General features: G+C 49.9%; 3 protein-coding genes across 3 annotated transcripts; 2 read left to right on the top strand and 1 right to left on the bottom strand.

Annotated features, from left to right (window-relative positions):
- The first annotated feature begins 1105 nt into the window (after positions 1-1105).
- Positions 1106-3376, top strand: LOC101772831 (protein PMR5). Its single transcript, XM_004984797.3, has 5 exons — positions 1106-1762; positions 1842-2013; positions 2099-2277; positions 2375-2533; positions 2759-3376. The coding sequence occupies exons 1-5, from the start codon at positions 1431-1433 to the stop codon at positions 3093-3095; spliced, it is 1179 nt and encodes a 392-aa protein (XP_004984854.1). The 5' UTR covers positions 1106-1430; the 3' UTR covers positions 3096-3376.
- A 2988-nt stretch (positions 3377-6364) lies between these two features.
- LOC101773511 (protein trichome birefringence-like 3) lies at positions 6365-8839 on the top strand. Its single transcript, XM_004984798.4, has 6 exons — positions 6365-6595; positions 6695-7031; positions 7578-7749; positions 7827-8026; positions 8128-8280; positions 8401-8839. Exons 1-6 carry the CDS (start codon positions 6469-6471, stop codon positions 8732-8734), a joined length of 1323 nt encoding a protein of 440 aa, XP_004984855.1. The 5' UTR covers positions 6365-6468; the 3' UTR covers positions 8735-8839.
- On the bottom strand, positions 8810-12750 carry LOC101773925 (asparagine synthetase [glutamine-hydrolyzing] 1). The gene is made up of 13 exons (XM_014804549.2): positions 12559-12750; positions 11996-12134; positions 11777-11875; positions 11497-11638; positions 11145-11335; positions 10878-11039; positions 10705-10785; positions 10286-10507; positions 10050-10184; positions 9873-9953; positions 9694-9780; positions 9488-9595; positions 8810-9379 (listed from the first exon to the last, which is right to left on the bottom strand). The coding sequence occupies exons 1-13, from the start codon at positions 12636-12638 to the stop codon at positions 9113-9115; spliced, it is 1794 nt and encodes a 597-aa protein (XP_014660035.1). The 5' UTR covers positions 12639-12750; the 3' UTR covers positions 8810-9112.
- Positions 12751-26053: the final 13303 nt, after the last annotated feature.

Here is a 26053-nt window from a genome sequence, read left to right as displayed (position 1 = left end):
CTGTTGTAGTGCTCTTTCAGAGGCTGTAATGTTAGCCAGAGGTTGGCTGCTGCTGATTCAGCACGCATGTGATCGATTCAGCATGGCTGGTGGTCTGTTTCTGGTGAGGGTCTAATCCATTCCCTGATCAATCAGGTGCAGCCGTGCGGGGGACGTTCTGTTTCCCAGAACGAAAATGCCGTAGCCGCATGGATTTCAGGTCTTCGCCCAAGTGCTTCTGGCTTCCGTTTCATCGCCTTTCATCCCAGACCCAGTCCCATGGCCCGACCCAACCACCGGTGCCTGTGAAACTGCTGTGCCAAAACGCAGCGGGAGGTGGCTTGGGCTTCCAGAGCCCGGTGCCGGGGCCGCTAGTGCACGGGAGGAGATTGGAGAACCAACTCGAGCACTCAATTTCTATTTTCTGTGGTAGTGCTTTGCTTCGAGGGAAAATAAAGAAAGGTACTACTAGTTGCCTGACTTGCCTCGTTCTATTCTATTGAACCCGTGTCGTGTATGTATGCGTAATAGGGGCCCCAGATTACCTCGATGCCTCTCCAACTTCACGAATAAATTCGAAAGAGAGAAGCTGAGAGCCCATCCTTTTCTCCTGCCTGCCTGCCGCAAGAAAAGCACATAAGTCCTTATCACCTTTGTGAAATTTACTCGTAATGTTCTGTCTTCCTCATGAAGGCATTGGTTCCTCATGAAGGCATTGGCGCATATTCTCATCAACCCGTAAAGTAAGCATCGAAATCTCGTCCTCACTGTACACATTCTACATTTACAGAGAACCACTGCGGCTACTGCACTGTCCTCTCCTGCTTGGCATGGACGCATGGGCATGGTTACCGTGCCAACACTAGTCAGGACAGCATGAAGAGGAACACTCTTCCGATCCGACATACAACATGTACCCGATCAACCTCGATCCAGCCTGCCATTTTGTCTTTGTTTTCCATCAGCAGTCGGGCATATACGCCAGATTGCCAGCCGTGTGCCCGTCCTATCTGGAAGCTCTCAGGCATGCACGCTGACTCGAACAGGCATGCGGCATGCCTGTCACAGTCGTCAGACGTGTAGTGCTAAACTGCTAGCCGAAGCTGCGTGCGGACGGACACAAAGATTCCATTTCCCTGAGCGTACGAATTCCAAGGCTGAAAATCTATCCGCGTACCTGCGGCGGCGTACAGGGAAGGGCAAATCGGCAAAGGCAACGAATCCATGGATGATCCCATTCCAGTTGCGCAAACTACTAGTGCGATCTTGCACACGTTCACGTGAACTCCAGCCGATCGAGCTAGCGGCCGCTCTTGACCTCACCTGCACACTATCTCCTCCATCGAACCCGTGATGATTAGCGCAGCTAGACTGCTTGCAGCGGCGGCGGTATAAAGGTAGCCATCGGAAAGACGCCTTTGCTTCCGCTTTCTCCCTCTCTCTTTGTCGCCATGATGCTGCCGTTCTGCGGCAGGAGGGGTGGCGCCGTCCTCGCCGCCGTTGCGTTGTCTTCCTATGTCGTCCTGCTGCACGCGTTCGCGCTGCCGGCAGCCTCGGCGCTCGGAGTCGGGCTGGCGGGGCGCCACCGGCGCGACGCCACGCCCGGCGCGGCGAGCTGCGACGTCTTCAGCGGCAGCTGGGTCCTCGGCGACGCGTCGGCCTCGGCGTACACCGGTTACAATTGCCCGCTCATCGACGCCGAGTTCAACTGCCAGCTCTACGGCCGGCCGGACTCCGACTACCTCCGGTACCGCTGGAAGCCGGCCGGATGCGAGCTCCCGAGGTAACATGTCTGCCATGGCGACACGTACGCGTGCTTGCATGCCTGCAGCTGCAGATTTTCAACTTGGTAATGCTACCAGGTTCGATGGCGCGGACTTCTTGACGCGGATGAAGGGGAAGACGGTGATGTTCGTGGGGGACTCGCTGGGGCGCAACCAGTGGGAGTCGCTCGTCTGCCTGCTCCACGCCGCCGCGCCGCAGTCGCCGGCGCAGCTCGTCTCCTCGGACCCTCTCTACAACTACAAGTTCCTGGTCTGCACATGCACCGCGCGACGCGTGTATGATTATTCAGAGCTTGGTCATCGAAGGGATTCAGAGTTTACATACGTTCGTGCAGGAGTACGAGGTGACGGTCTCCTTCTACCGTGCGCCGTATCTTGTGGACATCGACGTGGTCCAGGGGAAGAAGGTCCTGATGCTGGACGACATCACCGAGAACGCCGAGGCGTGGCGCGACGCCGACGTGCTCTCCTTCAACTCCGGCCACTGGTGGACGCACACCGGCGCGATGCAGGGGTACGCGAACGCGATTCCTCCAGTTCGTGCAGGATCAAACGCTCGTGAATTTGCTCCGCGTTATTGAGAAAATGAGAATGATGTGCGCGCGTTACAGGTGGGATTACATGGGGGAGGCCGGGCGGTACTACGAGGACATGGATCGGACGGTGGCGTTCCAGCGCGGCCTCACCACCTGGGCCAACTGGGTGGACCTCAACGTCGACCCGGCGAAGACCCGTGTCTTCTTCCAGGCCATGTCGCCCACGCACTACAGGTATCACATTTCTGATTTCTCCTTCTCCCCGTGACTCCATGAGGCATGAGCCTCTCTGCCTCTCTGGGCACTGCCACTCTACTGGCATCCCTGTCCAGACGCGCAAAGCATGTGCAGGCACGTGTGCGCGCGTGTCGCTGTGTTTTTGGCATCCAATTGAATGAAAATTGATTAATTTTTGTTTGGGCTTTTATACCTACCGTGGCCTGGAACACACACACACAGTTCGAAGGAGTGGCCCAACCCGGTATCCAAAAACTGCTACGGCGAGACGACTCCGGTGGTTGGGCTCAATTCGACGACCACCACCGGCCAGGCCTCATCGGGCCAGGAGCAGGTGATCCAGGCCGTGCTGCGGGGGATGAAGAGCCCCGTCCGCCTCCTCGACATCACGGCGCTGTCGGCGATGCGGAAGGACGCGCACCCGTCGGTGTACAGCGGCGACTTCTCGCCGGCGCAGCGCGCCAACCCCGGCGGCTCGGTGGACTGCAGCCACTGGTGCCTCCCCGGCCTCCCGGACACCTGGAACCAGCTCTTCTACACCCTCCTCTTCTACAAGTAGTAGCGACACAGCAATTCACCCACCGTGCAGCTAGCAGCTAGCCACCGCATTGTTACAGGCCAATTGAATTTGATTATTGCTTCGGTGCGTGCGTGTAAACAATCATTAGTGTGACGTCGTCTCACAGTCACACTGTCACAGGAGTATGTGAGCTGCTGGAGAAATGAGTTGTCTGTTGGTTCCCCGGTGCACGTTGCTTTCCACCTTTGTGTGCAGTGTGCACTCAAGAAGAACGTGTAAATCTCGGCATCAACAAAGCAAGTGCCTCATTTTCTCTCGGCTGTCCTAGATCCTACTGCTTTGCATGCTACATACCCGCCTACCCCTATTGTTCCTGGCCATAAACAAGAGAGCACTTTAGAATATAAAATTTTCAATTAATTATGCGCACAAAAATGAACGCAAAAACCAGAATACATGTCCAGGGCTAGAAAATTTCAAAGGCTTCAAACTTCTTATAACTAACTGGCTTCTTCTTTAAATTTAGCTGCTCGCCTGCTCCACGTTAATCTACTACAAGAAAAGAATGCCGATGATAGTCAATTAGTCATTAATGTTAGCGTTCTCAGGAATCAGGATGCAGTGCGATCTCCATTTGTTACACCTACAAATTCCATTATAAATCGGTAAAGGAGGCATGCAAGCGATCTCTTTTAGCACTAAATGCAGATTAGGTCAATGATGCGTTCGCTAGGTTTTCAACTAAAATAAATATTAAGGACAAGACAAACAAGAAACTTGAACATCCTCAAAAATCATGTTTCCAAGTTCTAAAAAAATTATCACTTTTCAGTTGATGTTGTATTACGGTTCTACACAAAAAGATCGAGATCAAAACTAAGCTCTTTTGTGAGATTAAAAATGACAAATGTCAAACATATACACATACATCAGGACAAAAATTACACATTTTTGTCCTACTAAAGGCTAGATTTGTTATTTTTTATCTAGCAAATGGGATCGAGCCTGATCTTGAAATTATTTGGTGGGGCTGTAATATACCATCTATGAACATTGCATTTCTTAAAATTGTTGAGGACTTAAATGCATGGTTTTGATGGAGTTTTCAAGTTTTAGTTGTTTTTCACCGGATATGGTTCAGCGTACAGCAAATGGCGTAGGCAACTTCAGAGGGCCCAGCTCCATTAAAGGGAAAGTGACGTCCACATTCCCTGTCATGCCCCCATGAACTTAAAAAATGTTAAGAACGGTACTGAGCAGTGGGTAGTTGTTTTGGGTGCATTTTTTGTTACCAGCAGAGAGTACTTGTTCGGTTAGCTCTAGTGATTAGTGTTTGCCTTCATTTGAAGCTAGGGCGTATAAAGTGTGATAGATCTTGCTGTTGACATTCTTTATGCCACCACCAATCGGCTGAAGTTTTGCAGTTGCTCAACTGATAATTGTCCTTTCTGAAGAAACTCACCCAATAGAGGCAGAAAGGGGGTACATATACACGTTGTTTTCTGTTGTGGGAGTAACAGTGCAATTGCTTAACTTTAGTATCTATCACATCGAATGTTTGATACTAATTAGGAGTATTAAATATAGTCTAATTACAAAACTAATTGCACAGATAGAGTCTAATTCGCGAGACGAATCTATTAAGCCTAATTAGCCCATGATTTGACAATGTGGTGCTACAGTAACTATTTGCTAATGATGGATTAATTAGGCTTAATAGATTCATCTCGCGAATTAGTATAGGGGTTCTGCAATTAGTTTTATAATTAGCTCATGTTTAGTCCTCCCAATTAGCGTTCGAACATCCGATGTGACCCTCCTAAAGTTAGCGTCTCGTATCCAACACACCTTAATTAGGTGCCGGACAGTTCTGATTATCTCAGCTTTACCACTCGGTGAAGTGTTGAGTGTCTGACATCATTTCAAGAATCTCTTCAGGAATCGGCCATCATGGCCCCATAAGTATATACCTGCAACCTGCCCCTGCATGTCAATCAAAATATTCAGATGCATGGTGCATGCATGTTGTAGTTGTAGCATTCAAGATTCTTGAAAGAAAAAAGATTGATGCATATATCATCAATATTTAGGGGAGGAAATGGTTGTATGACAGCTGACAGGTGGGCACAAATGCACAATCTGTTGAGAACGGCAATTAAGCTACTGCATCAGTTTCTCCAGATTGAAGTTTCCTTCTTTTTTTTTTTGAAAAAGAGGATTGAAGTTTCCAATGATGAGCACGAATTGCTAGCATGCCAGTCATGTGTTGTCGTCCGGGCTTTGATTTGCCAAGAATCCCATGAAAGAAATATACTTACCGACGTAAAGCAGCATCTTCAATTTTCTCAATCCTAAATTTCTAATCCACCATCATAAGATCGACCGACGACGGAATGTAAACTGGGGGCCTCTGAGTAAAGCATGGAAACAAACAGCATACCAAGATCTAACCAACAAACTGGTCAAACATCATATCGAAACCACATGCATTATTTTTCGGTTTCCTGCTCATGCATGTGGTGACTGTGTCAGCAGTTATGCGTATAACCTTTTTGACTTTGCTCTAAAGCTTTGGAGTCACCTCGCAATTACCTGAAACCCCATCTAGATATACACGTGAAAACAGGTTGACTAAGATTTAAAAAATCACGCCGGCCGTGCATGTTGCTGTCGTCCTTGCCTGGTTAAACCTAGACAGGACAGATGCTACCCAAATACTGCAGATTCTGTTACCTTCTGCCGCCAGTTGAACAAAATGATGCAGATTCTATTTAATTGAACGATCAAGCTGCTGCAGGAGTGAGGAGTGCATGTACGATTCGATGGATTGGCTGAGCTGCAGGTTTCACCGCATTCCATCTGAAATGATGCTGCCCCTGCAAAAGGCAGTTTCTGATGTTAGCTACTTCTTGTTGACAAATGCCCAGGTTGGTTGTCTCAAGCTTCAGCTAGCTATCACTTCTTCAGCGAGTAGTGTGGTCTGTGTGGAGCAAACAATTTGTTGGAACAGTATTTCTAGTTTCAGCTACCTAGCACTTCTTTCTTTTGAATGGGCCATGGGCTATATATACTAGCCTCAGCACCTTTTTGACAATGCAAAAGTGTACGAAGATGCTCAGAGGTTGGTTGTCTCAGCGCTCAACGCCAAAACGTTGCTTTTGCTTCACTCCTAATCAAGTTAGTAGCTAGAGCAAACAGATAAAATCAAGTGCAGAATGCATCTACCCTGGCCCCACAATTCACTCATCCTGTAATTCTAATTATATATATGATCTCTGCAACTGAATGTACTACCACCACCACCACTGAAACCAGCTGCGGCAGCAGCCGACAACTTCAGCCATCTCTCTCACTCCAGCCACCCTGCGGCCTGCAACGAACATTGTCCTGCATCCACGTAGTAGCTGAGCTCATGGTGCAGATACCAGCGATGACGAAGAGGGGGAATGGGCGGGCCCCGCTGTCAGTGGTGGTGGCGATCATCGGCGGGCTGGCTCTGGCGGGCATCATCTTCACCGACGACCTCCGCTCGCTCACTGGTACATGCTTCTACTGCTGCGGCTTCTGAACAGCAATGCCCTGCACGTTTGCACTTGCGCGGTTAGCTTCTAGTGCTCACTGGCATATGCTCTCTTCAGAGATCATGGAGAAGAAGGAGGACAAACAGAAGGAGCAGAAGCGGACGTCTCTACCGGCCGGGACGAGAATGATGTTGACGAGGCCGGTCGAGAAGGTGACGCCGCCGCCGCCGGTCGAGAAGGTGACGCCGGCGGCTGCGGCGGCGAAGGGGGCGTTCGACCCGAGCCGGTGCAGCGTGACGGAGGGATACTGGGCGTACAACAGGTCCAAGAAGCTGCATTACACGGACCAGACGTGTCCGTTCATCGACAGGCAGGTCTCGTGCCAGAGGAACGGCAGGCCGGACAGTGACTACCTCTACTGGGATTGGCATCTCGACGACTGCAACCTACCAAGGTCAGCTACCGCTCGTGTGTTCAGTGTTCTGTCATGCATTTTTTATTATTACTTAGTCAACCGCATGCTGTGACGAATTACTCCGCAGTTTTCATTATCTAGGTGGGTGCTGTGCTGGCCTGCTAGTCAGGGATATGTTAATTTTGGTCTTGTACGTTTTCCCCCTGCTCGGTTGGATACTTGGATATATATTTTGGTAAAAGTTACAGCAAATCAAACAATGTAGCGTAACCTGAATCATAGGCTTCAGAAAAATAAAAATAAATTCATCCTGTATCTCTTTATAACCTTAAATGGCTCGCGTTTTTTCTCTTTTTTTTGTGAGTTTTTTTTTCTTTGTTGGTTGTTGGAGGGGTGTGGTAAGGCACGCACTAACGCACTTGAAGTGGGCTGAATTTGGCCCCGAATGCATCTCTCTACGGGTCTTATTGAGTGGGCCGGATTTAGCGGGCTGCTTTTCATCAAGCTTCTAGGCCGCAATGCAATTCTCTGCTGCGCGATCGCGCTAATCCGTGGCCCCGACGGACGAAACTCTGTGCGCGCCAGGTTCGACCCGGCGGCGTTGCTGGAGAAGCTGCGGGGGAAGCGGATGATGTTCGTGGGCGACTCGCTGCAGATGGGGCAGTGGCTCTCCTTCGTGTGCCTCGTCAACTCCGCCGTGCCCTACACCGCCAGGACCATGGAGCGCAGCACCACCCTCTCCGTCTTCACAGCCACGGTAAGCACGCCGCCGTGTCGTGTCCGGCCAACCCACACCCACGCGATGCCGCGCGCGTAATAAGCTTAATACTGCAGGAGTACAACGCGACGATCGAGTTCTACTGGCCGCCGTACCTGGTGGAGGCCAACTCCGACCGCAACATCCGGCTGGGCGCCGATGGCCGGGTGCTGCACGTCGACGCCGTCGAGCTGCACGCCAAGCACTGGAAGGGCGCCGACATCCTCGTCTTCGACAGCTACGTCTGGTGGATGAGCGGGAGCAGGATCAAGACGGTGTGAGTGGAGCCGCGTACAGTGGGCAGCGCACTGTCATCTTCGGAGGTTAGAGCGAGTCGGTGATCGCCACCAATTCGCACTCACCATTGCGAACTTTCAGGTGGGGCGCGTTTGGAGACGACGGGTACGAGGAGCTGGACGCCTGGGTGGCGTTCCGGCTGGGCCTCAAGACATGGGCCAACTGGGTCGACGCCAACATCGATCCCAACGCCACCAGGGTCTTCTTCATGTCCATCTCCACCACGCACATGAGGCAATTGTTCAGCTCCCCATCCATCCATGATCCATCAGAACTTAATTCCTGATTCGATTGCTCATCACATTTTGGTCTAACAACAACAAGCATGCGCTGACGGATTGTGAGATTTTTCAGGAGCGAGGACTGGGGCCGTGAGGGCGGCATCCGTTGCTACAACGAGACGTGGCCCATCACGCGGAAGGGCTACTGGGGCAGCGGCGCCGACCGCCGGATGATGGAGGTGGTGTCCGACGTGCTGGGCCGGATGCGGGTGCCCGTCGCGCTGCTCAACGTCACGCAGCTCACGGAGCACCGCGTCGACGCCCACGTCTCCGTCTACACCGAGACCGGCGGCGAGCTGCTCACCGACGCGCAGAGGGCCGACCCGCAGACCTACACCGATTGCATCCACTGGTGCCTGCCCGGCGTGCCGGACACGTGGAACCAGATCCTCTACGCGCACCTGTAGCCGGCCTTTACCCTTGTAGCTCACTCGTAAGTCGATCGTAACACCAAGAACGAAATTAAGTCAGTGACAGAGACATTAAGTAAGGAAAATGCTTACTTTTAGATTGATCCGTAGCTCAAGTCTTTAAAAGGATCGAGTTCAAGGACATCAATCCCGGCACACACATGCATGCCTGAATCGCTCGCTCACACACGTACACGTACACAGTACACATTACACATACAAGGACACGTACGCTAGCGACAGTACAACAGCAACGTAAAAACAATAGCAGCACGTGTGCTACCGCACCATGCCATGGCATCGGCGCCCGGTCGACACGCCACACACCGTGTACCTACTAGTCGTCCTTATCCTTCAGCTTATCGTTTGTTATTGTCACGCCGCGATCGCGACCGCGACCTCTGTGCCGTTGACCGCGCCGTTCGCCGCGGCGTGGCCGTTCGCTACGGGCGCAACCCCGTTGCCGTTGGCGTGCGCGGCACCGGCGGTTTGGTCGGCGGTGGTGGTGGCGGCGGCGTCGTGGGAGGAGATGAACCGGCCGGAGGGGTCGTTTGAGGCCTTCCACTGCTCCACCCACTCGATGGCCGCGGGCGTGCTGCACGCGATGCTCGGGCCCCACGGCACCGTCTCCCTCGCCGAGTCCTGCGGCGTCACGGTTAGAGCCAGACATCAGCGCGCCGTCGCAGATTTTAACTAGCACAGGTGTAAAAAGCAAAAGCAAAAATGTCGGTGTCAAGCTGAGCCAGTCACCTGAGGGAAGAGCCTCTCAAAGATCATCCGGTAGTAGTAGGCCTCCTTGTTGACAGGCGTGTTGTAGGGGTACATTTTGGCAGCGTTGATCATCATTTCATCGGTGACCTGAATGAACATTGAGGAACAGAGTGTTGTTAGCCGGCGAATTTTTAGGAGATGCAAACCCCAACTTGTGCAGCTGAAATGGTTGTTATAAGAATCACCTGCTGCTCAGTGAAGGCCTTGAGGCCATCGATCCAGCTGTAGCCAACGCCGTCACTGAACTGCTCCTTCTGCCTGTAGAGAATATGCTGCGGATGCAGAGACATCGCACAAGTGTCAGTTCAGACTTCACAACACAGACTATCTGAAAAAGCTTCAGAAACTGGCGTTTCTGTGTTACCTTTGGCAGGTAAGGGTTCTCCTCGTCTTCGAACGCCTTCCTCATGACCCACTTCTCGATCCGACCCAGATCCTTGTCGTACTGCGCGCGTGGCAACAAGAAGATATCGTCAGAAAATCAATACCAATAGCAACCGAAGCAGAGCTCGAAACTGCAGCAGAGGTTGAGACGTCCTACCATTTTCCACTCAGGGTCCATGCCCATGGCGACGTCGACGAACTCCTTGTCGAGGAACGGCACGCGGATCTCCAGGCCCCATGCCGAGGTCGCCTTGTTGGCACGCAAGCAGTCGTACTGGTGGAGTGCCTTCACCTGCGTATTCCTCGCGTCAGGATCAGAGCCGCTTTTTCCTCAGAATCCAAACGAGATCGACGAGTCCCGAGTGATGGTCGGTGCTGCACCGTGTATATTACCTTGCGGCAGGTCTCCTTGTGGAACTCCTCCTTGTTGGGCGCGAAGTGGAAGTAGAGGTATCCGCCCAGGAGCTCGTCGGAGCCTTCCCCGGACAGCACCATCTTGACGCCCAGCGACTTGATCTTGCGTGCCATCAGGAACATGGGCGTGCTCGCCCGGATCGTCGTCACGTCGTAGGTCTCGTCGTGGTAGATCACCTCCTCGATCGCGTCGATTCCGTCCTGGGTGACAATTGGCGATTTGCCACTCGTCAGCGTCGTGTCCAAGTTCACGGCCAAAAGCGTTACGACTTCAGGTTTCCGTGTCACGTTTCAGGGGGTTTAGATTTACACGTCTGGAATCGCGTGAATTAGTTTTTTTTTTCTTCCTGTTACGTTTTGTCCATCTGATCAGGCCGGTCATTGCCCATGTGATTTACCTGTACGGTGAAATAGAACTCGTGGTGGATGGTTCCGAGGTAGTCAGCGACCTCCCTGGCGGCCTTCAGGTCCGGGGATCCCTGGAACGTGCCGGCAAGAACCAAAAAACGTCAGCGCTCCACGATTCGCGACAAAAGGACACGCGTTGCAGCAGGGTGAGGTGAAGCAAAACCTCGAGGCCGACGACGAAGGAGTGGAGCTCGGTGCCGAACTTTTTGGCAGCCTCGGTCTCGACGAGGTGGCGCTTGGTCACTGAGGCGACGAGAGAGGAGTCGAGGCCGCCGGAGAGGAGGACTCCGAAGGGCGCGTCGGTCATGAGCCTCTTGATAACCGCCTGGGGAGTCACGGAGCAGAGAGCAAGCACATGGCCACGTCAGTGTCAGTAAGCACCGAATAGGACGACGACGCTCTGGTACGGTAGTGCAGGGACTGCACGCACCTTCTCGAAGGCCGCTCTGAGCACGAGCGGGTCGTACGGCGCCGCCGGCACCTGCTCGAGGAACCAGCGCGGGTTGTACCAGCGCCGGAACTCGGCGGCGGCGCTGGAGTAGAGGTGCCCCGGCGGGAAGAGCTCGAACCGGACGCAGTCCTCGTTCAGCGCCTTCATCTCGGAGGAGAACCAGACGGAACCTGCAAGCGAAGGAAGGAAAGACGAGGCAAAGACCGATCGGTCATCGTCGTGTGCGAGCCGCTTTGTCTGAATCCGACCGCCCATGCAGGCGTTGGAAACAGAAGCGTGAACGGATGGTGCGAAACAGGGATGGGGAGAGGAGGATGGAGGAGACGCCTACCGTCGCCGCCCCAGCCGATGTAGAGGGGGTTGACGCCGATGGCGTCGCGCGCCGCCATGAACGTCTTGTTGCGGGTGTCGTAGAGCACGAAGGCGAACACGCCGTCCAGCATGTCGACAAAGTTCTCGCCGTACTCCTCGTACTACGGGACGAAGAACAGAGGAGGTCGGCGTCATCATGTTGTGTTCTTTTATTCGCTTTTGTTGAGAAAAAAAAGAAGAAAGCATGGCGAATGCAAAACTGCCCGTTGCGACTGAGTAAAGAATAAAATCTCTCTCACCAGAGCGATGATGACCTCGCAGTCACTGCCGGTGGTAAAGGTGTGCTTGCCGGTGAACTGCTTCCTGATCTTCTTGTGGTTGTAAATCTCTCCATTGGCCTGAAATGGGCAAAAGAACATCGGTATGAGTTCGTGACATGCGTGGCGGCCGTCGATGCGTACGTGTGGCAGGTTGTGCCGTATGTGCGCTAGCTATCCTGATCCGTTGGTGTTTCTTACCACGACGACCACGGTGCGGTCCTCGTTGAAGAGCGGCTGGTCGCCGGACAGCGGGGAGACGACGGAGAGCCGCTGATGGGCGAGGAAGTTGCCCTCGTGCTGGTACAGCCCCGACCAGTCAGGACCCCTGTGCTTCAGCCTGCACGCACCACAGGGATCACGTCCGCTGGGTCAGAAAAATAACAGAACCAAACATACTAGTAACCAATAACACATGAAACACAAGGGCGAAATAGACAACGGAGATTCCAGTGCTGTTTTTCAGATCGGCCGTTGTTACTTCTTAGCCCCTACCGCTCGATTCTCTGTGATACTCCCTATACGAGCTTCCCCCGCAAAAAGACAAAACACCCACAACAACCACCAGTCCTTGATTATTCCATGGCTCTTTCCGGCACGTTCAAGAACGATTGCCAGTAACACGCACATACTCTGACGTTAACCACATATCTAAGTATCTAACACACCCAGAACCTGAGAACCTCATCAAGATCACCCAAACAAAGGATCCAGCAACAAAAACATGCTCTATGACGACGGTGCAATGGACGGCGGGTGCTTGCCTGCGGGAGCACGCGAGGACGCGAGCCCTCTGGGCCTGGGAGCAGTCGGCGCACCCGAGCACGGCGAAGATGCCACACATGGTGGATTTGTGGTGATACGAAACGCGAGCAGAGGTGGTGGTGGGAGAGAGAGGAACGAGCGTGCGTGTGGGAGGAAGAAAAGAGACGAGACGGTGGGCGAGCGCTCTCGTGCTGGGATGCAGGAACCAGGGGGAGTGGGCTGCCATTTTATAGCCGGCGCGCGCGGCTCCGGGGCCTCGCGTCTGCGACCCGGCGGGAGCTGTACCCCGGACACGCGGCGGGTGGCCGTTCGTGGGGCACCGTGCGCGGCGGGTGCTTATCCGTTCGGGATGCAGCGCCGGCCGAGTCAGCGTGGGGCCCGCTCCAGCGTCAGCTCCGCGCGTGGCCGTCTGATCTCCATCCGACGGATGGGTGAGGCCCGGGTGGTGGGGCCGGAACGACGGGCCCCGCCGGATTCACCAATGGCAGCCGGCCGTGCGCTTTGCTGCGGGATGCGAAGGCGACGGTGTTAGTTTAGGCCTGCTTTTTTCCTTACGGGGGAAGTGTTTTTGTCGCGGGTGATGATGCAAACGACGACATTATTGTTGAGCATCTTGGAGATGAATAATGTATCCGGAGACGTAAGTTCAGATGGTGGGAAAGATTCGACGAATCCGTCCTCCTACTTCTTAATCTTCAACGACGTTAAATTTTCTTTCCGGGAGAAAATTTCAACGATGATAATTGGAACCCGGCTAAGCTACAAAATGGACGTACATCAGATCCCACATCACCGTTAAACCAGAAGCAGGAAGCCGCAATATGACGTTAAAGTCCAAAGTTGCACTTCCTCGGGTCAGTTTTAGTAGCTTGTCTACTGCCTCGACTAAACTTAGGGGGTGTTTGGATACACCCTCCTAAACTTACGGGTGTTTGGATACACCCTTCTAAACTTTAGGATCTATCACATCGGATGTTTGGATACTAATTAGGAGTATTAAATATAGTCTAATTATAAAACTAATTGCACAGATGGAGTCTAATTCGCGAGACGAATCTATTAAGCCTAATTAGTCCATGATTTGACAATGTGGTGCTACAGTAACTATTTACTAATGATGGATTAATTAGGTTTAATAGATTTGTCTCGCGAATTAGTATAGGGGTTCTACAGTTGGTTTTATAATTAGCTCATATTTAATCCTCCTAATTAGGGTTCGAACATCCGATGTGACCCTCCTAAATTTAGGATTTCGTATCAAACACCTAAACACCTCTTGATCGATGTTACGGTACAAAATGACTGGAGATGTCTATAAAAACACTTGAGTGTTCTGAGACCTCTGACAATCGAATTTCACAGCCATAGGATGAGATGCGACGCCCCAGGGCGATGGAACAAGGGGTATGTAGCCCCTATATTAACAATGTACACGAATTTTGACTACAAAAAATCAATGAAAATCTTGATCCCCTACTAATTAGCCATTAGCCATTAACTACAGTCTACAGCTCCCCCTCTAGCATAGCTTTGGCTTCGCCCCTGCAATGGCCGATCTTCATCCTTGAGCTTCCGTCATCCACCGCCACCACACATATATGCCCCCACCTTGTCGCGGTGGGTACGGTCTCGCCGGAGCTTCGCGACGACCGACAGCGAACCGCTGCGCTTCGGCGAGACCCTATCCCTCATGCGGCAACTGCATTCTTGTCCCTCCTGCCTCCGCCGTCTCACCAACGAGGAACAACCCATGGACCGATCATCACCAATAAGTTTTAAAAAAAAGTCACCAAGGAGTTAACTATACGGAACACCGTCCAATGTAACCACCATTTACCTCATTCTCTAATTTGACACGCATTAATGACCAACGCACGAGCTGACGTTCTGGCAAAGTTCAATCATTGCAATGCCTAAGCTAGACACGATCAGCATTCAGCAGGGACCTCCATCCCATAGGCGAAGCTTAGGAATAGTCAACAATAATCCAAAGAACCCGTACGCGGCGATGACAGCCGGGCTCCCGGCCTCTCGTCTACTTCCGGCGTAGCCTGGTCCTCGCCACGAGAACATGTAGCTCTATAGTAGATAGGTAGCAGCATTATTTTAGGCCGGCCATCGCCATCGTCCGTTGTCTGCTTGCTTGTACCGCATGAACAGCTCTTGGCCTCGCACGCACGCCGGCGATCGACGATATCGCCGTATCGGCATGCGTGCACGGTGCACCGGCGCACAGCGCGGTTGTTTTCGACGGTGGCGCTCGATCTCGGATGCGCGGTCGACGCCGGGTCATGTGCGCTCCGATTCGTCGGCATCGACGGCGACGTCTCGTGCCGGGCCGTGCCATGCCCATCTCCGGTGAGGACAAGAGCCGTGCCCGTGCGTGCTAGTGGTTGCGGCGAAGAGGGACGGGGTGTACGGTGGGCGGTTGGGCAGGAAGGAGAAGCACTGGCCAAGCAAATGCGAGTCGCGAAAAGCTTTACACCGATCGAAATGCATGGCTGTGGGAGCTAGCTAGCTACCAGCTGAAGGGGCACTGTCACTCTGCTAGCTAGCTAGCTAGCTGCCGTAGGATGGCAAAGATCAGAGAACGCACACTGCGCTGCAAGAAGGAGGGGAGCCAGCAGCAAGCATCCACGTACGTCGAAAAATGGCCAGAGGCTATGGTTTATTTCAAAGCGCGTGCAAGATTTACATATATGATATGTGTACTAGGCCCTCTTTCTGGCGAAAGGGATGTGCGGCGCTAGCGCGATACTAGCTGCTGAGTAGTCTTCGGTTGGATCATATCGACATGCTTGGATTTAAAAGGCCGTGGAGACTTTTCTCCCTTTTATTTTGGCTGAGAACGAAGTAGAAGAGAAATATAATAGCTCAACTTAGTTCTTTTTTCCTTGAAAAAGAAAGAAGGTAGGAGGAGCCCTGGTGGCCAATTAACTAGCGGATTGCTGGAAGCAGCAAAACGTTCAGATGTTTATGCAAAGACGGGACAAACAACACGCAACTAGCAAAGAGATAAATAAAACAACCGAGAACAAAGACAGAATCACAGAAGCACAATGCAAGCTAACACAACAACAACGGACGCTCGGTACCTTGTTCTTTGCTTCTACCTCTTAGATAGGAAACTAGCTAGGATTAGGATCGTCGTCCCCGTTAGCTTTGCAAATAAAAAAACATTTTTTTAATAAAATGCAGTATAGGGATTTTCATCTAATCATGAATGTTATCATCATTTCTAGCCAGTTGCAACAGGAATTTGGAAGTATGGCTACACCCAAAAACTCATTGGGATATATGTTTGGAGATCCATGGACACAGACGACATACGCCTCCCTTCCAATGCAATGAGCGGAGCTTCAGAGCGTCATGCGTTTCTTCCAATAAAACAACTCCGTTGAGGAACCCAACTCGATAACATAAACTCAGTAGCATCAACATCTGAAGAATTTCGAATAGCTAAAGGTGCTTTCGAATTTGCACCTCCAGAGTCCAGAGAAACATTGAACCATAGCTAGACTTCGTCAGCGTATAGCTAGGAGTGAATAGAATTCGTCGGTGTTCAAGTTGTCAAGTGCAGCTGCTAACATAGAGGACAGACAGAATGACGAAACGGTGAGCCCATCCTACATGCATGCTTTGGAACCGTAGCGGGATAGGAGTAGTTCAATACTAATGCATTATCACCGACTAATCGAGAGAAGCGAACAATGATCGGTGGTCCATGCATGTTGGCAGAGAATAATTGAGATCCCCATCCCTCCTTGTCTGGAATCAAGAATCAAGAATCCCGATCGGGCTGCGCACGTCATCCTATAGTACATTGGCCGTCTTTAATATGCAGGTCACAAGCTTTGTATTAGCCTCAGTGCATTGCAAGGTCACTGTTGGATGTTGGTCCCCGTGTACAATGACAAAGCAAGTGCTTCCTTATCGTCCTCTTCTCCCTCTTTAATTTGTACGGAGTACTATGTCAGCCAGACATGTATGTACTGAAAAGCTCTTTAATTATTTGCAAAGATGCATTTAGATCCTTAACTGTATTCTCTAAGTAATACAGAACACGACGTATCCCGTTCAATGAGGCTATGTAACATTTGCATCCGATTGAAACATAGAATTCAAGCCATGTACTATCTGACGCGTTCAGGATAAAAACAAATACTTTTCGTTTCCCCACTTGTCAAAAAGGAAAGGGAAACCAGGAAGCTAAATGTTAATTTAGCTTGACTCCACCAGGCGGAGGAGGTGCTTGACTGCGTGTAGCGCCGGGTAATGTCGTCGTCTTCCTCCTCTGGCTGGGGTCTGGTCGTCTGGCAGCAGCCGATTCCTTCACGTAACCGCGCACCACGATGACGTGGACCACGAGCCCCGCGGCGAACCAACGTTGTCCAGTCTATCTGGCCGGCCCAATCGCATTTGCACGTCCAACTCATCATCCATCTCTCTCTCCGATCACAAATAATTGGTTGCACTGCCATCGATCGTACATGCACAAGGACATTGGGCACTTGGACTTGTATGCGTTTGTGGTGCCAACAAAGTGGCTGGCAAAGTGAAATGCATGGTCGGAGAGCATATCCGGCGCCCTTTTTCTAACCGAAGCAATGAGAATTATTCTCCAAAAAATGCTTGAGATCAACACCGAGATGCGTATATGGTTTCGTTGATGCTTTAACGAAAACCGACCACACTGGCCTTGTATATTAGTCCATGTGATACATGTTGTACTTACAGCGTGTGGTAACAAGGAAACACGGATTGATAACTAAGTAAGATAACTTATTCGCCAAAAAAAAAGATAACTAAGACTAACCAACCACCAGTTTCAAGTAGGTGAGCAGCAAAATCAAATTAATCAAAGTATTTAAGGTGGAATGCGCGAGCGTCGGCATGTGGGCATTCAACAAGACCACAACTTGAGGTTCTTTCAACCATCATAAAAGAAAATCTACTTATAGCTAGGGGCAACGTGGTATGCCGCTATAAGTGATTCATGATATATCATAATTAAGTACTGCTATTTAAGATCTCCCTACCACTTATTCGTCCACAAATGGCGAGCTTATCCATCACCATTATTCTATATCATATCTACAAAAAGGAGCCAATCTCTCGTGTTAACTTTGCACATGCGGCTGTTGCTGCTAACCCTGTGTGATGTATGGATCACAAGAAGGTGCTTGCGTGCACATTATTTATCCTATCAAGTATGAACTGATGCGAATCGGAGAATCTTTACCCATTGAAAGGGCATTATGTATTGTATAAAAACTTGTCGCTCATTCAACTGCCAACGCATCTGATGTACCGATTAGACTAATCTTTTTGCTTAAATTGTCAGAAACAAGCCTAATAATTCTTCAGTGGCCTGGTCGATCTCATAACGCGTTCAGTGCCTTATCCGATTCAATGATTTAGCTAGCTTATACAGAGTGCTAGTAGTATCTGTGGTTGTTTCACTCACCCATACACCTTACCACACACTAATGTTTAATGTGTGCATCGACTAATATTTGAAGATGGGAATTCTCAATGTAGTGTTACTAGTGTAGCTATAAAATTGAAGATGTATATATAGAATCTCCCCCAGTTACTTCAATTTGGAGAGCAAACTTAGGAGTCCAAAATGGATACATCGATGCACAAGTACGTATAAGAAAGGGTGTTGAAACCCAAAGAGAGATCATCTGATCCAGGAGACAACATCAAAACCCTAGAGAGTACAATGAAGCACTGATCGTCAAGCTCCCACCCGTAGTCTAGCCCTAGCATAATTCTTTGTAACTAAGACTAGACACCATCATTATAGTCAATCCGGATATATACAAGAATTCCAAACAGAATATAGGGTATTACTCCTCGTCGCAGGCCCAAATCTATATAAATCTCTATGTGTGCATAACTCTTCTATCCCTATCAATCTACCATAGTCGAGGTTCCAAAAGGTAACCATGATCATTGTCAACTACAATCATCGACTTCTAGTGCTGAGCATATAAACTTGAATATTCTCTAGTACAAGCCACCACTTGATGCCTCCGTTTGGAGGATTCGACCAAGTTGTGTGTAGTGACAGTGGCTAGCTTCTAACCACTCAATTCAGGCAAAGGGCAAGAGCCCATTCATTGTCTTAAATACCCACACAAAATTCTCTCTCTTTTGTGTGAGCCTGAGCATCTCTGAATGACACTTCGGCTACTACTGAAAAAAGGGATAAAAATCATGAGTTGCACAGACAAAGACGCAAAGTGCAGAGTTGCTTTCCATTTTGTATCGGAAATGGGCAACACCACACATGGAGCGAATCGGTCAAGCGAGCTGTGTATTGTCTCCTGGCACGTTTGCTAACATCCTTGGCTCTAGTTTTTTTTTTCCCTGAAAATTAAAGCAACCGGCAAGAAATTTGGCAGGCATGTATTTGCCGGCAAGCTAACATCCTAGCTTGGCTCTACTAGTTGGCACACAATGTGATGATGTCAATTACTACTTGTTTGAGAATTAACACCATTAATGGAGATATATACATTTCCAAGTCAACAAAATAGCTCAGCTTCCTGAAGTAATCCTAACAAGTAATAAGCCCCTAAATAATGCAGACCACATAAGCATAGTTTGGGAATGGACATATATAAGCATGTGCACGGCGCTCTGGATCAGCGTGACGTTGAATGAGCAGATTATGATAGGTTCCCCTCGATACTTATAGCGTATTACATCTGACGATGCCAGCATGCATACAATAATCCGAGATATACATGTTGGATTAATTTGCATCCAAAATGGTATAAAAAGTGCAATTAGGGAACACACGCATATAAGCAACGCAACTTGCAGAGATGTAGCTATCTCTGGCCTCTGTGCATGCACATTCTCACGGAATACGCAAAGCTAATGTATGCACCAGCCAGGCAGCCAGTGTATCCATCAGCTATCTGATTGTAGGATTGCTCTCGTTTTTTTTTTCTAAAGGAAGGATTGCTCTCGGTTGATGCGTTTTTGCCCCTTCCAGAAATGTGCGGGTGCGCTTTAGCACGAGAAGGGTTTGCTACAGCTCGCTTCAGCATCCCAAGGGCCGGCACTGCTGGATCTATCGATCGGAGAAGGAAAACGGGAGGGAAGAAACCGAAACGCAAATCGCCTTCACCCTTGAGCGCCTCACAATCTTCATGCGAGCCGATCCAGTCGCGCTCTCGAGATCCGGATCGACACACGTTTGCGGAGTACCTCCCGGTCGATGACGCGCGGTCGATGTGGCCTGTATCCATCCCTGAAAAGCCTCACTGCAACTGGCTACTGCTGACCGTACGTCAGCGTGTGGCACCAGAGTAGTAGAGAGCCGAGAGGCGGAGAACTGCATGTACCTAACCGTCGTGTACGCGGCCAGGTGCCGACCGAACTTCTCACGGTGCCGAAAGGCCGCGGTTGGCACTTGAAAGTGCCGGTGGTCGCGAGAGGAGAGTTTTAATTGGAAGCACTCAAAGAGTCGTCGTCGCAGACTAACTGGCAAAAAAAAAAGGTCGCCGAGAATATTCTTTTTTCGTGGTGGTGAAAGTAAAAAGGAGACGACGTGCCGACCTTCTCCGCGTGTAAGTTGTGGCGAAGAACATTGGAGCCCTCGGCGGCCGCACACCAGAGGAACCGGCGCGCGCGGCATATCCGCGGTTGATTCTTGCTGGTGCCGCGGCGAAGAGGGGACGCTGATGACCCAGCGTTTTCACGGGATATTTTATAGACATGCAGTACGAGTGTACTACGGTCTACGGCGACGTTGGTACGCAGCTCTGCTCACAAGCGTCGTAGCTCTCTCTCTCCTCTCAGTCAGTTGTGGGCTGCCTCTCCCGAGATGTGGCCCGTCTATGACATATCCAGGAGCTCGGCCCGGCACTGGTCTTTGCTCCCTGGTCGCGGCAGCTGTTCGGCTGACATGTGGGCACCACTCTCTTCCTCTACTATTTTCCCACCAATTTACGTCCAGTTTTGAGTTGTCGCCAAAAAAAATTGTAGCCCATTCTCCGTAAGCAGAAGTAAACTCAACCCATCCTGTGCAGTTAACTCAAGATTAACTCACAAGGGTAGCTCAGCTGGTAAGGTTTCTTATGATGAAACATACCCATCAGGATTCGAGTTCTCAACTCGCCATCGGTACATTTTTCTTGATTTATTCCAAGATTTAACCGGCGCTATTCTTTCAGTGGTAAGCGACGTGCCCCTCGACAGCGAGGCGCCAATGATAACTTTGTCAATATCGAGGATTTGCTGACTCGGTGCTCATAGGGGTAGGGTTGCGTGCCTGTGTTCGTTGGGGCGAGTGTGCATACGTGTTTGTGAGCGTATGCGTCTATACCACGTGATTCAAAAAACAAGATTAACTCACATCCGCTTAAAAAAATATTAACTCTCATTGCAAAAAAAAAAAGATTAACTCCAATCCGTCTATATGAAAACTTAAACTTTTGTGTATCCATCCCATCTGTCAAAGGGAAAGTGCAGCACTAGAATATCATCTTTCTTCCTCTGGCAGGAGCTGGTTCCTTCACGTAACCTCACCCCAGTCTGCAAAGACTACAAACAAATCTACAATGGCGTGGACTTGGAGCCCCGCGGCGAACCAACGTTGTCTGTTCGATCGGTGTCTACCTGCCCCGCCCAATCGCAAACATGTCATGGTCGGCCATCCGAGCTCCTACCACTCGCCTGCCCACTAATGGCGTGTGCTTATCATCCCCTAAAAGAATAGCTTATCTCGTGTGAACTTTCCACCTGCGGTTGCTGTCCGTGCGTGCGATGCGTTCGACCGTGCATCACGAGGGAAGAGAGCTCGATCTGCGTCCATTGTTTATCCCCTCAACCGATACTCTCATACCAATCGGAGATTCTCCGACAGAAAAACTAGCTGCCACCATGTGCAATATACAAAAGCGTTATCACAAACCGTGGATCGACGCGTCATGATACATTGATTCGACTAATCTTTTGCTTAAGTTTTCAGAAACCAACCCAATAATTCGCCATTGGTCGTCAGAGCTGTGTCCACTCCAATAATGCTAGCTGGTCTTTTGCGCCTGGTGATTTCACAGGCACAGTGGCAGTTCTACTTCACTTTGTATACTTAAGTGATCTATGGAAGCAAATGTAGATTTGTCTACGCGTACACGGAGTAGTTTGAGGATACATATACTGGATATTCTCTACTGCCACTTGGTATCTCCGTTTGCAGGAGGGCAACCTGCCGTCAGTTGTGGGCTGTGGAAGCCTGTGATAGTGGTGGCTTTGTTAACCATTAAAGTTCAGGCAAAGGGCAAGAGCCCCTTGTCTATCTATTCCAATTCCTTTGTGTGCATGAACATCTGGGAATGTCACTACAGACAACTTACTGAAAAAAATGAGAGAAAAGTTCTTCTCCAAAGTATAATTAACTAGCAATAATGACTGTGAGTGGCACAAGCAAAGTGCAAAGTTGCTTCCGATTGGTATATATTAGCAAATTAATCACAGCACATATCGATGCATATAATGGCCCTAAAAAAAATATCGATGTATATAACGTAATAATGGAGGGAATCGGTCGACAAATCTTTGGCTTGTAGCTGGATACCCACTTTATTTCCTAAAACAATTAAAGGGTGAAACAATCCAAGTCAACAAAATAGGTCACCTTGCCATGCCAAAACAATTCTACAAAATAACAAAACACTCCAACTAATGCGCTAACAAAGCATTATATGGAAAGGGGAGCGTGCGGTGCTGAATCAGCCTGACGATAGAAGACGAAATTATATGACAGGGATGATAGGTTCCCGTTTGATAATTGGACCTTTTATAGCGTATTGGCCATCATTTGTCACACCTAACATTTGGCAAGTGTGGTAAGCCAAAAAAGTGTAGCAAAGAAATTTGAAGTCCCACTTTTTCATGGTAAAAGGAATCTTACCACACTTTTTAATCTTTATGACACGTGGAGTCCAAAAAATCTTACCAAAAATTAGTTGTCCAATCAAACACCAGCTTGATCAAACTTGCCTAAGGTTAGGTGTAGCAAAGTGTGGCTGGGAACCAAACACCCCCTGCATCTGGAACCAACATCTAATCGATTTTGGGATAGGTCAAGTGCAATTTAGAGGTTGTTTGGTTCCGTTTGCTTATTTTTAGCACATGTCACATCGAATGTTTAGATACTAATTAGGAGTATTAAATATAGACTATTTACAAAACCCATTACATAAGTGGAGGCTAAACGGCGAGACGAATCTATTAAGCCTAATTAAGCCTAATTAATCCATCATTAGCAAATATTTACTGTAGCAACACATTATTAAATTATGGACTAATTAGGCTTAATAGATTCGTCTCGCTGTTTAGCCTCCGCTTATATAGTGGGTTTTGTAAATAGTCTACGTTTAATACTTCTAATTAGTATCTAAACATCGATGTGACGGGTGCTTATTTTAAAGCAGCGTAAACCAAACCAGGCCTCTTACACACATATAGTAAGTAGTGCAACTTGTTGCCACTTGCAAAGTGAACTGTTTGCTCGAACTGTGCATCCATGGCTTACGCAAGTTCCGTGCCGGCGTCCATCAGCTATGTGCTTGGAGAGGAACGAGGGCCACTGATGCCTCTTCCAGAAGTGTTCAGGCAGCGAGACAGAATGTCCGTGCTTTGGCCACCAGAGGTTCGCTCCGAAGGAACGCCTCATTTCAGCGTCTCAAGGGTCACTGTTGCTGGATCGAAGCCTGCATCTGGTGATCTGGATATGGCCGATCATTGCAGGTCGAACAAGCAACTGGATACCGATCGTGTTCGTGTGCACCAGGACGGATTGCTGTTCTGATTCATCGAACCTAGCCGCGCACGCGGCGAAGTGCCACCTTTGTGCCGGCGGAAGGTCAGTTGATTCTTAATTGGTGGGTAGAGGAGGCCGGCGGCGGGGACGATGCGAGGAGTGGTGTGCTTGGCATTTGGAACTGCAGTGGCCGCGACGGCTTGGAAGCGCCCAAAGGCCGTCGTGACCTTGGCAGCTTACTACTGTACTGTAGTTACTAGCTCTCGCACGCTTGCCCGGATTGTCATTCTGTGGTGAAAGCTCAGGAAGAGGAGAGGTTCGTTCGCCAGCGCAGTCATTGACTCGTTGGAGTCCGCCCGGTTGACACGCCAGAAGTGGGATCGACGGCGAAGGTCGGCATATCCGCAGTTGGTTACTGCTGCAGAAGATACGGAACTTTAATCCTATCGGATGTTCGGAGGTTAATTAGAAGAATTAAATATGAGCTAATTACAAAATTAATAGCAGAACCCTAGGCTAAATCGTGAGATGAATCTATTAAGCCTAATTAATCCATCATTAGCGAATGGTTACTGTAGCACCACATTGTCAAATCATAAACTAATTAAATTTAATAGATTTGTCTTGCGATTAGCCTAGGGGTTGTACAATTAATTTTATAATTAGCCTACATTTAATACTACATCACACATTCAATATGACACGGGCTAAAGTTTAACCTCTCTCCCAAACACAAAAGTAGTTTTCTCTCGAGCATTTCCAATCTACATCGTCTGTTCTGTTCCCTTCCTGTTCGCTCCGAGGTCCGAGAGCCTCCGAGCGAGAAGATACCGCAAACGCAGCGGCGTTTGCCGTATCACGATGCGTGCTCCTGGCCCAACCGAAATGAAAGGCTCGGCGCGATGGATTGGGCCGTCATGGCACAGTAGGCTTAGTGGGCTAGATGGGTTGCCTCCAGCCACGCCCTGGGCCGTCATTCCACAGTAGGCTTAGTGGGATAGATGGGTTGCCTCCAGCTAAGGCCCGGCCCCACAATTTCAAAGAAATTCTCGATGTGCCCCCTAGTCCAGCTGCTGTTCTTCGGCCTCGAGGTAGAACAGGAACAGACAACAGATAGGCAGCAACTGCCACTGCCAGCAAGAATTTACAAATTCGTTGGATTTCGTTACAACTGCGCCCATCTTTTCTGTTGGGGTCGCAGACTCGCAGTTTGGACTTTGGAGTACGTACCAGGAGCATACCTCTTCATTCTCGTAAAGATGGATGTTGTTGCGAGCACAGCAAGGCTGACCATATGCATGCAACGCGACGTCGGCCCGGCCCTTCAGTTAGCTAACTGCCATTTGCAACAGCAACAGAATTATGGTTCACTAATTGGGCACTAACTACACGTCTACACTACAGGAGACGGTCGTAGTCGTAGATAAAGCACCGGCGGTACTTGCGGTAGGGCGACAGCACCTGCTGCTGGAGACACTCCACTGACCGTGCCCAATCTACACTAGAAGCGTACCTGCAGCAAGTGGGCTTAGGTTGCAGCGGCTTCCAATGGAACCGGAAGCGCAGCAGATGCGTGGCGGTTGTGGCTTGACTTGCCCCTGCCCTTGCCCATGTGTGTCTCTAAGCTTCGCATGCATAATGGTACGGCCACTAGCTTCCACCTAATGGTAGCATGCTAGCAGTACTGCTCCTAATAAGTTTCTGCTTTTGGGAGTGATGGATAAGACACCACGACCGGCAGCGTTAAGTGTAACTAACTACTCATTCCCTCACTAAATCACATACTACTCTCATAAGAGTTTTCGTGGGTTACTTATGTTTCGTTGTTTGATCTATATTCTATATATGGCTGTAGATCTGCAGTTCTGCACCATGCTGAAACAAAACTCTATTTTGCTTAGACTGAAACAAGGACCTTTTTTTCTGGCTTATATCCGCTATTGCTGGAGATTGAGACTCGCGCATTTCTAGTAGCATATAATATGCAGAAATCGGTATTAAATCGATCGGTGACAAAGAAAGGAAGAGCCGCGTAACCTCTCGGCCTCTATAGTCTGACCTAGGGACCTTTTCTCTTGTCTGAAAACAAGATGCCATCGTCTGCATTGAGTTCGGCCGTTGCAGCTCACGACTCTGCCAGCAACGTTTGCCCTGCTGCAAGCTAAACCCGGGACGTCGTCCGTCCTCAGCAGACGGTAAAGCTGACAAGCCTTTGCGATCCGAACGTTCTTTTTCAGGATCCGTCCTGGCACACGCATTTCGCATGACTTTCTGCAGCTATATGTGCCCGGACCCTGGACCGGCAGTTCGGCAGCAACTGCCACAGCAAAGGCTCGCCAGTCGTAGTCGTAGCCTTGCGCCCCAAGCAGCGATAAAACGCTAGCAATTTGTCCTTTAAACAATCTCACCGTACCGATGCACATGCCTCTATACTCTACTGAGTACTGAACATGTACCCTCCAAGGTCTAAGCTCACCTCGACGCCTCCAAACATTTGTCTAACAATGACCACTGATCATGCGCTAGCTGCTGTTCCATTAACTGATGATCCCGAATGGTCACCGTCAGCACGGCGCCGCAGCGTGCGCTTCCGACCCTTCTGCGCCACGGCAAGACGGGCCGGACATTTCAGCTCGCCTCAGCTCCTCTCTTTAATTTCTTTCTCTATGGGTACCGAGAGAGAAAGTTACCCGCGAGCTAATTTTTGG

The sequence above is a fragment of the Setaria italica genome, chromosome IX (genome assembly GCF_000263155.2).
Source record: "Setaria italica strain Yugu1 chromosome IX, Setaria_italica_v2.0, whole genome shotgun sequence".
In the NCBI taxonomy this organism is placed as follows: Eukaryota; Viridiplantae; Streptophyta; class Magnoliopsida; order Poales; family Poaceae; genus Setaria; species Setaria italica.
Note: the sequence above shows the minus strand (reverse complement) of the source record. Positions and strands in the feature narration are given on the sequence as shown.

What these genes read in the sequence shown, in the direction of transcription:
- LOC101773511 (XM_004984798.4), top strand. Translation starts at nt 6,469, where the DNA reads ATGGTGCAGATACCAGCGATGACGAAGAGGGGGAATGGGCGGGCCCCG. An exon ending in GACGACTGCAACCTACCAAG is followed by an intron (nt 7,032 to 7,577) that starts GTCAGCTACCGC and finishes TGTGCGCGCCAG; the next exon opens with GTTCGACCCGGCGGCGTTGC. An exon ending in TCTCCGTCTTCACAGCCACG is followed by an intron (nt 7,750 to 7,826) that starts GTAAGCACGCCG and finishes TTAATACTGCAG; the next exon opens with GAGTACAACGCGACGATCGA.
- LOC101773925 (XM_014804549.2), bottom strand. Translation starts at nt 12,638, where the DNA reads ATGTGTGGCATCTTCGCCGTGCTCGGGTGCGCCGACTGCTCCCAGGCC. An exon ending in ACAAGGAGACCTGCCGCAAG is followed by an intron (nt 10,185 to 10,285) that starts GTAATATACACG and finishes AGGAATACGCAG; the next exon opens with GTGAAGGCACTCCACCAGTA. An exon ending in TTGAGAGGCTCTTCCCTCAG is followed by an intron (nt 9,380 to 9,487) that starts GTGACTGGCTCA and finishes GTGACGCCGCAG; the next exon opens with GACTCGGCGAGGGAGACGGT.
- LOC101772831 (XM_004984797.3), top strand. Translation starts at nt 1,431, where the DNA reads ATGATGCTGCCGTTCTGCGGCAGGAGGGGTGGCGCCGTCCTCGCCGCC. An exon ending in GCCGGATGCGAGCTCCCGAG is followed by an intron (nt 1,763 to 1,841) that starts GTAACATGTCTG and finishes TAATGCTACCAG; the next exon opens with GTTCGATGGCGCGGACTTCT. An exon ending in TCTACAACTACAAGTTCCTG is followed by an intron (nt 2,014 to 2,098) that starts GTCTGCACATGC and finishes ACGTTCGTGCAG; the next exon opens with GAGTACGAGGTGACGGTCTC.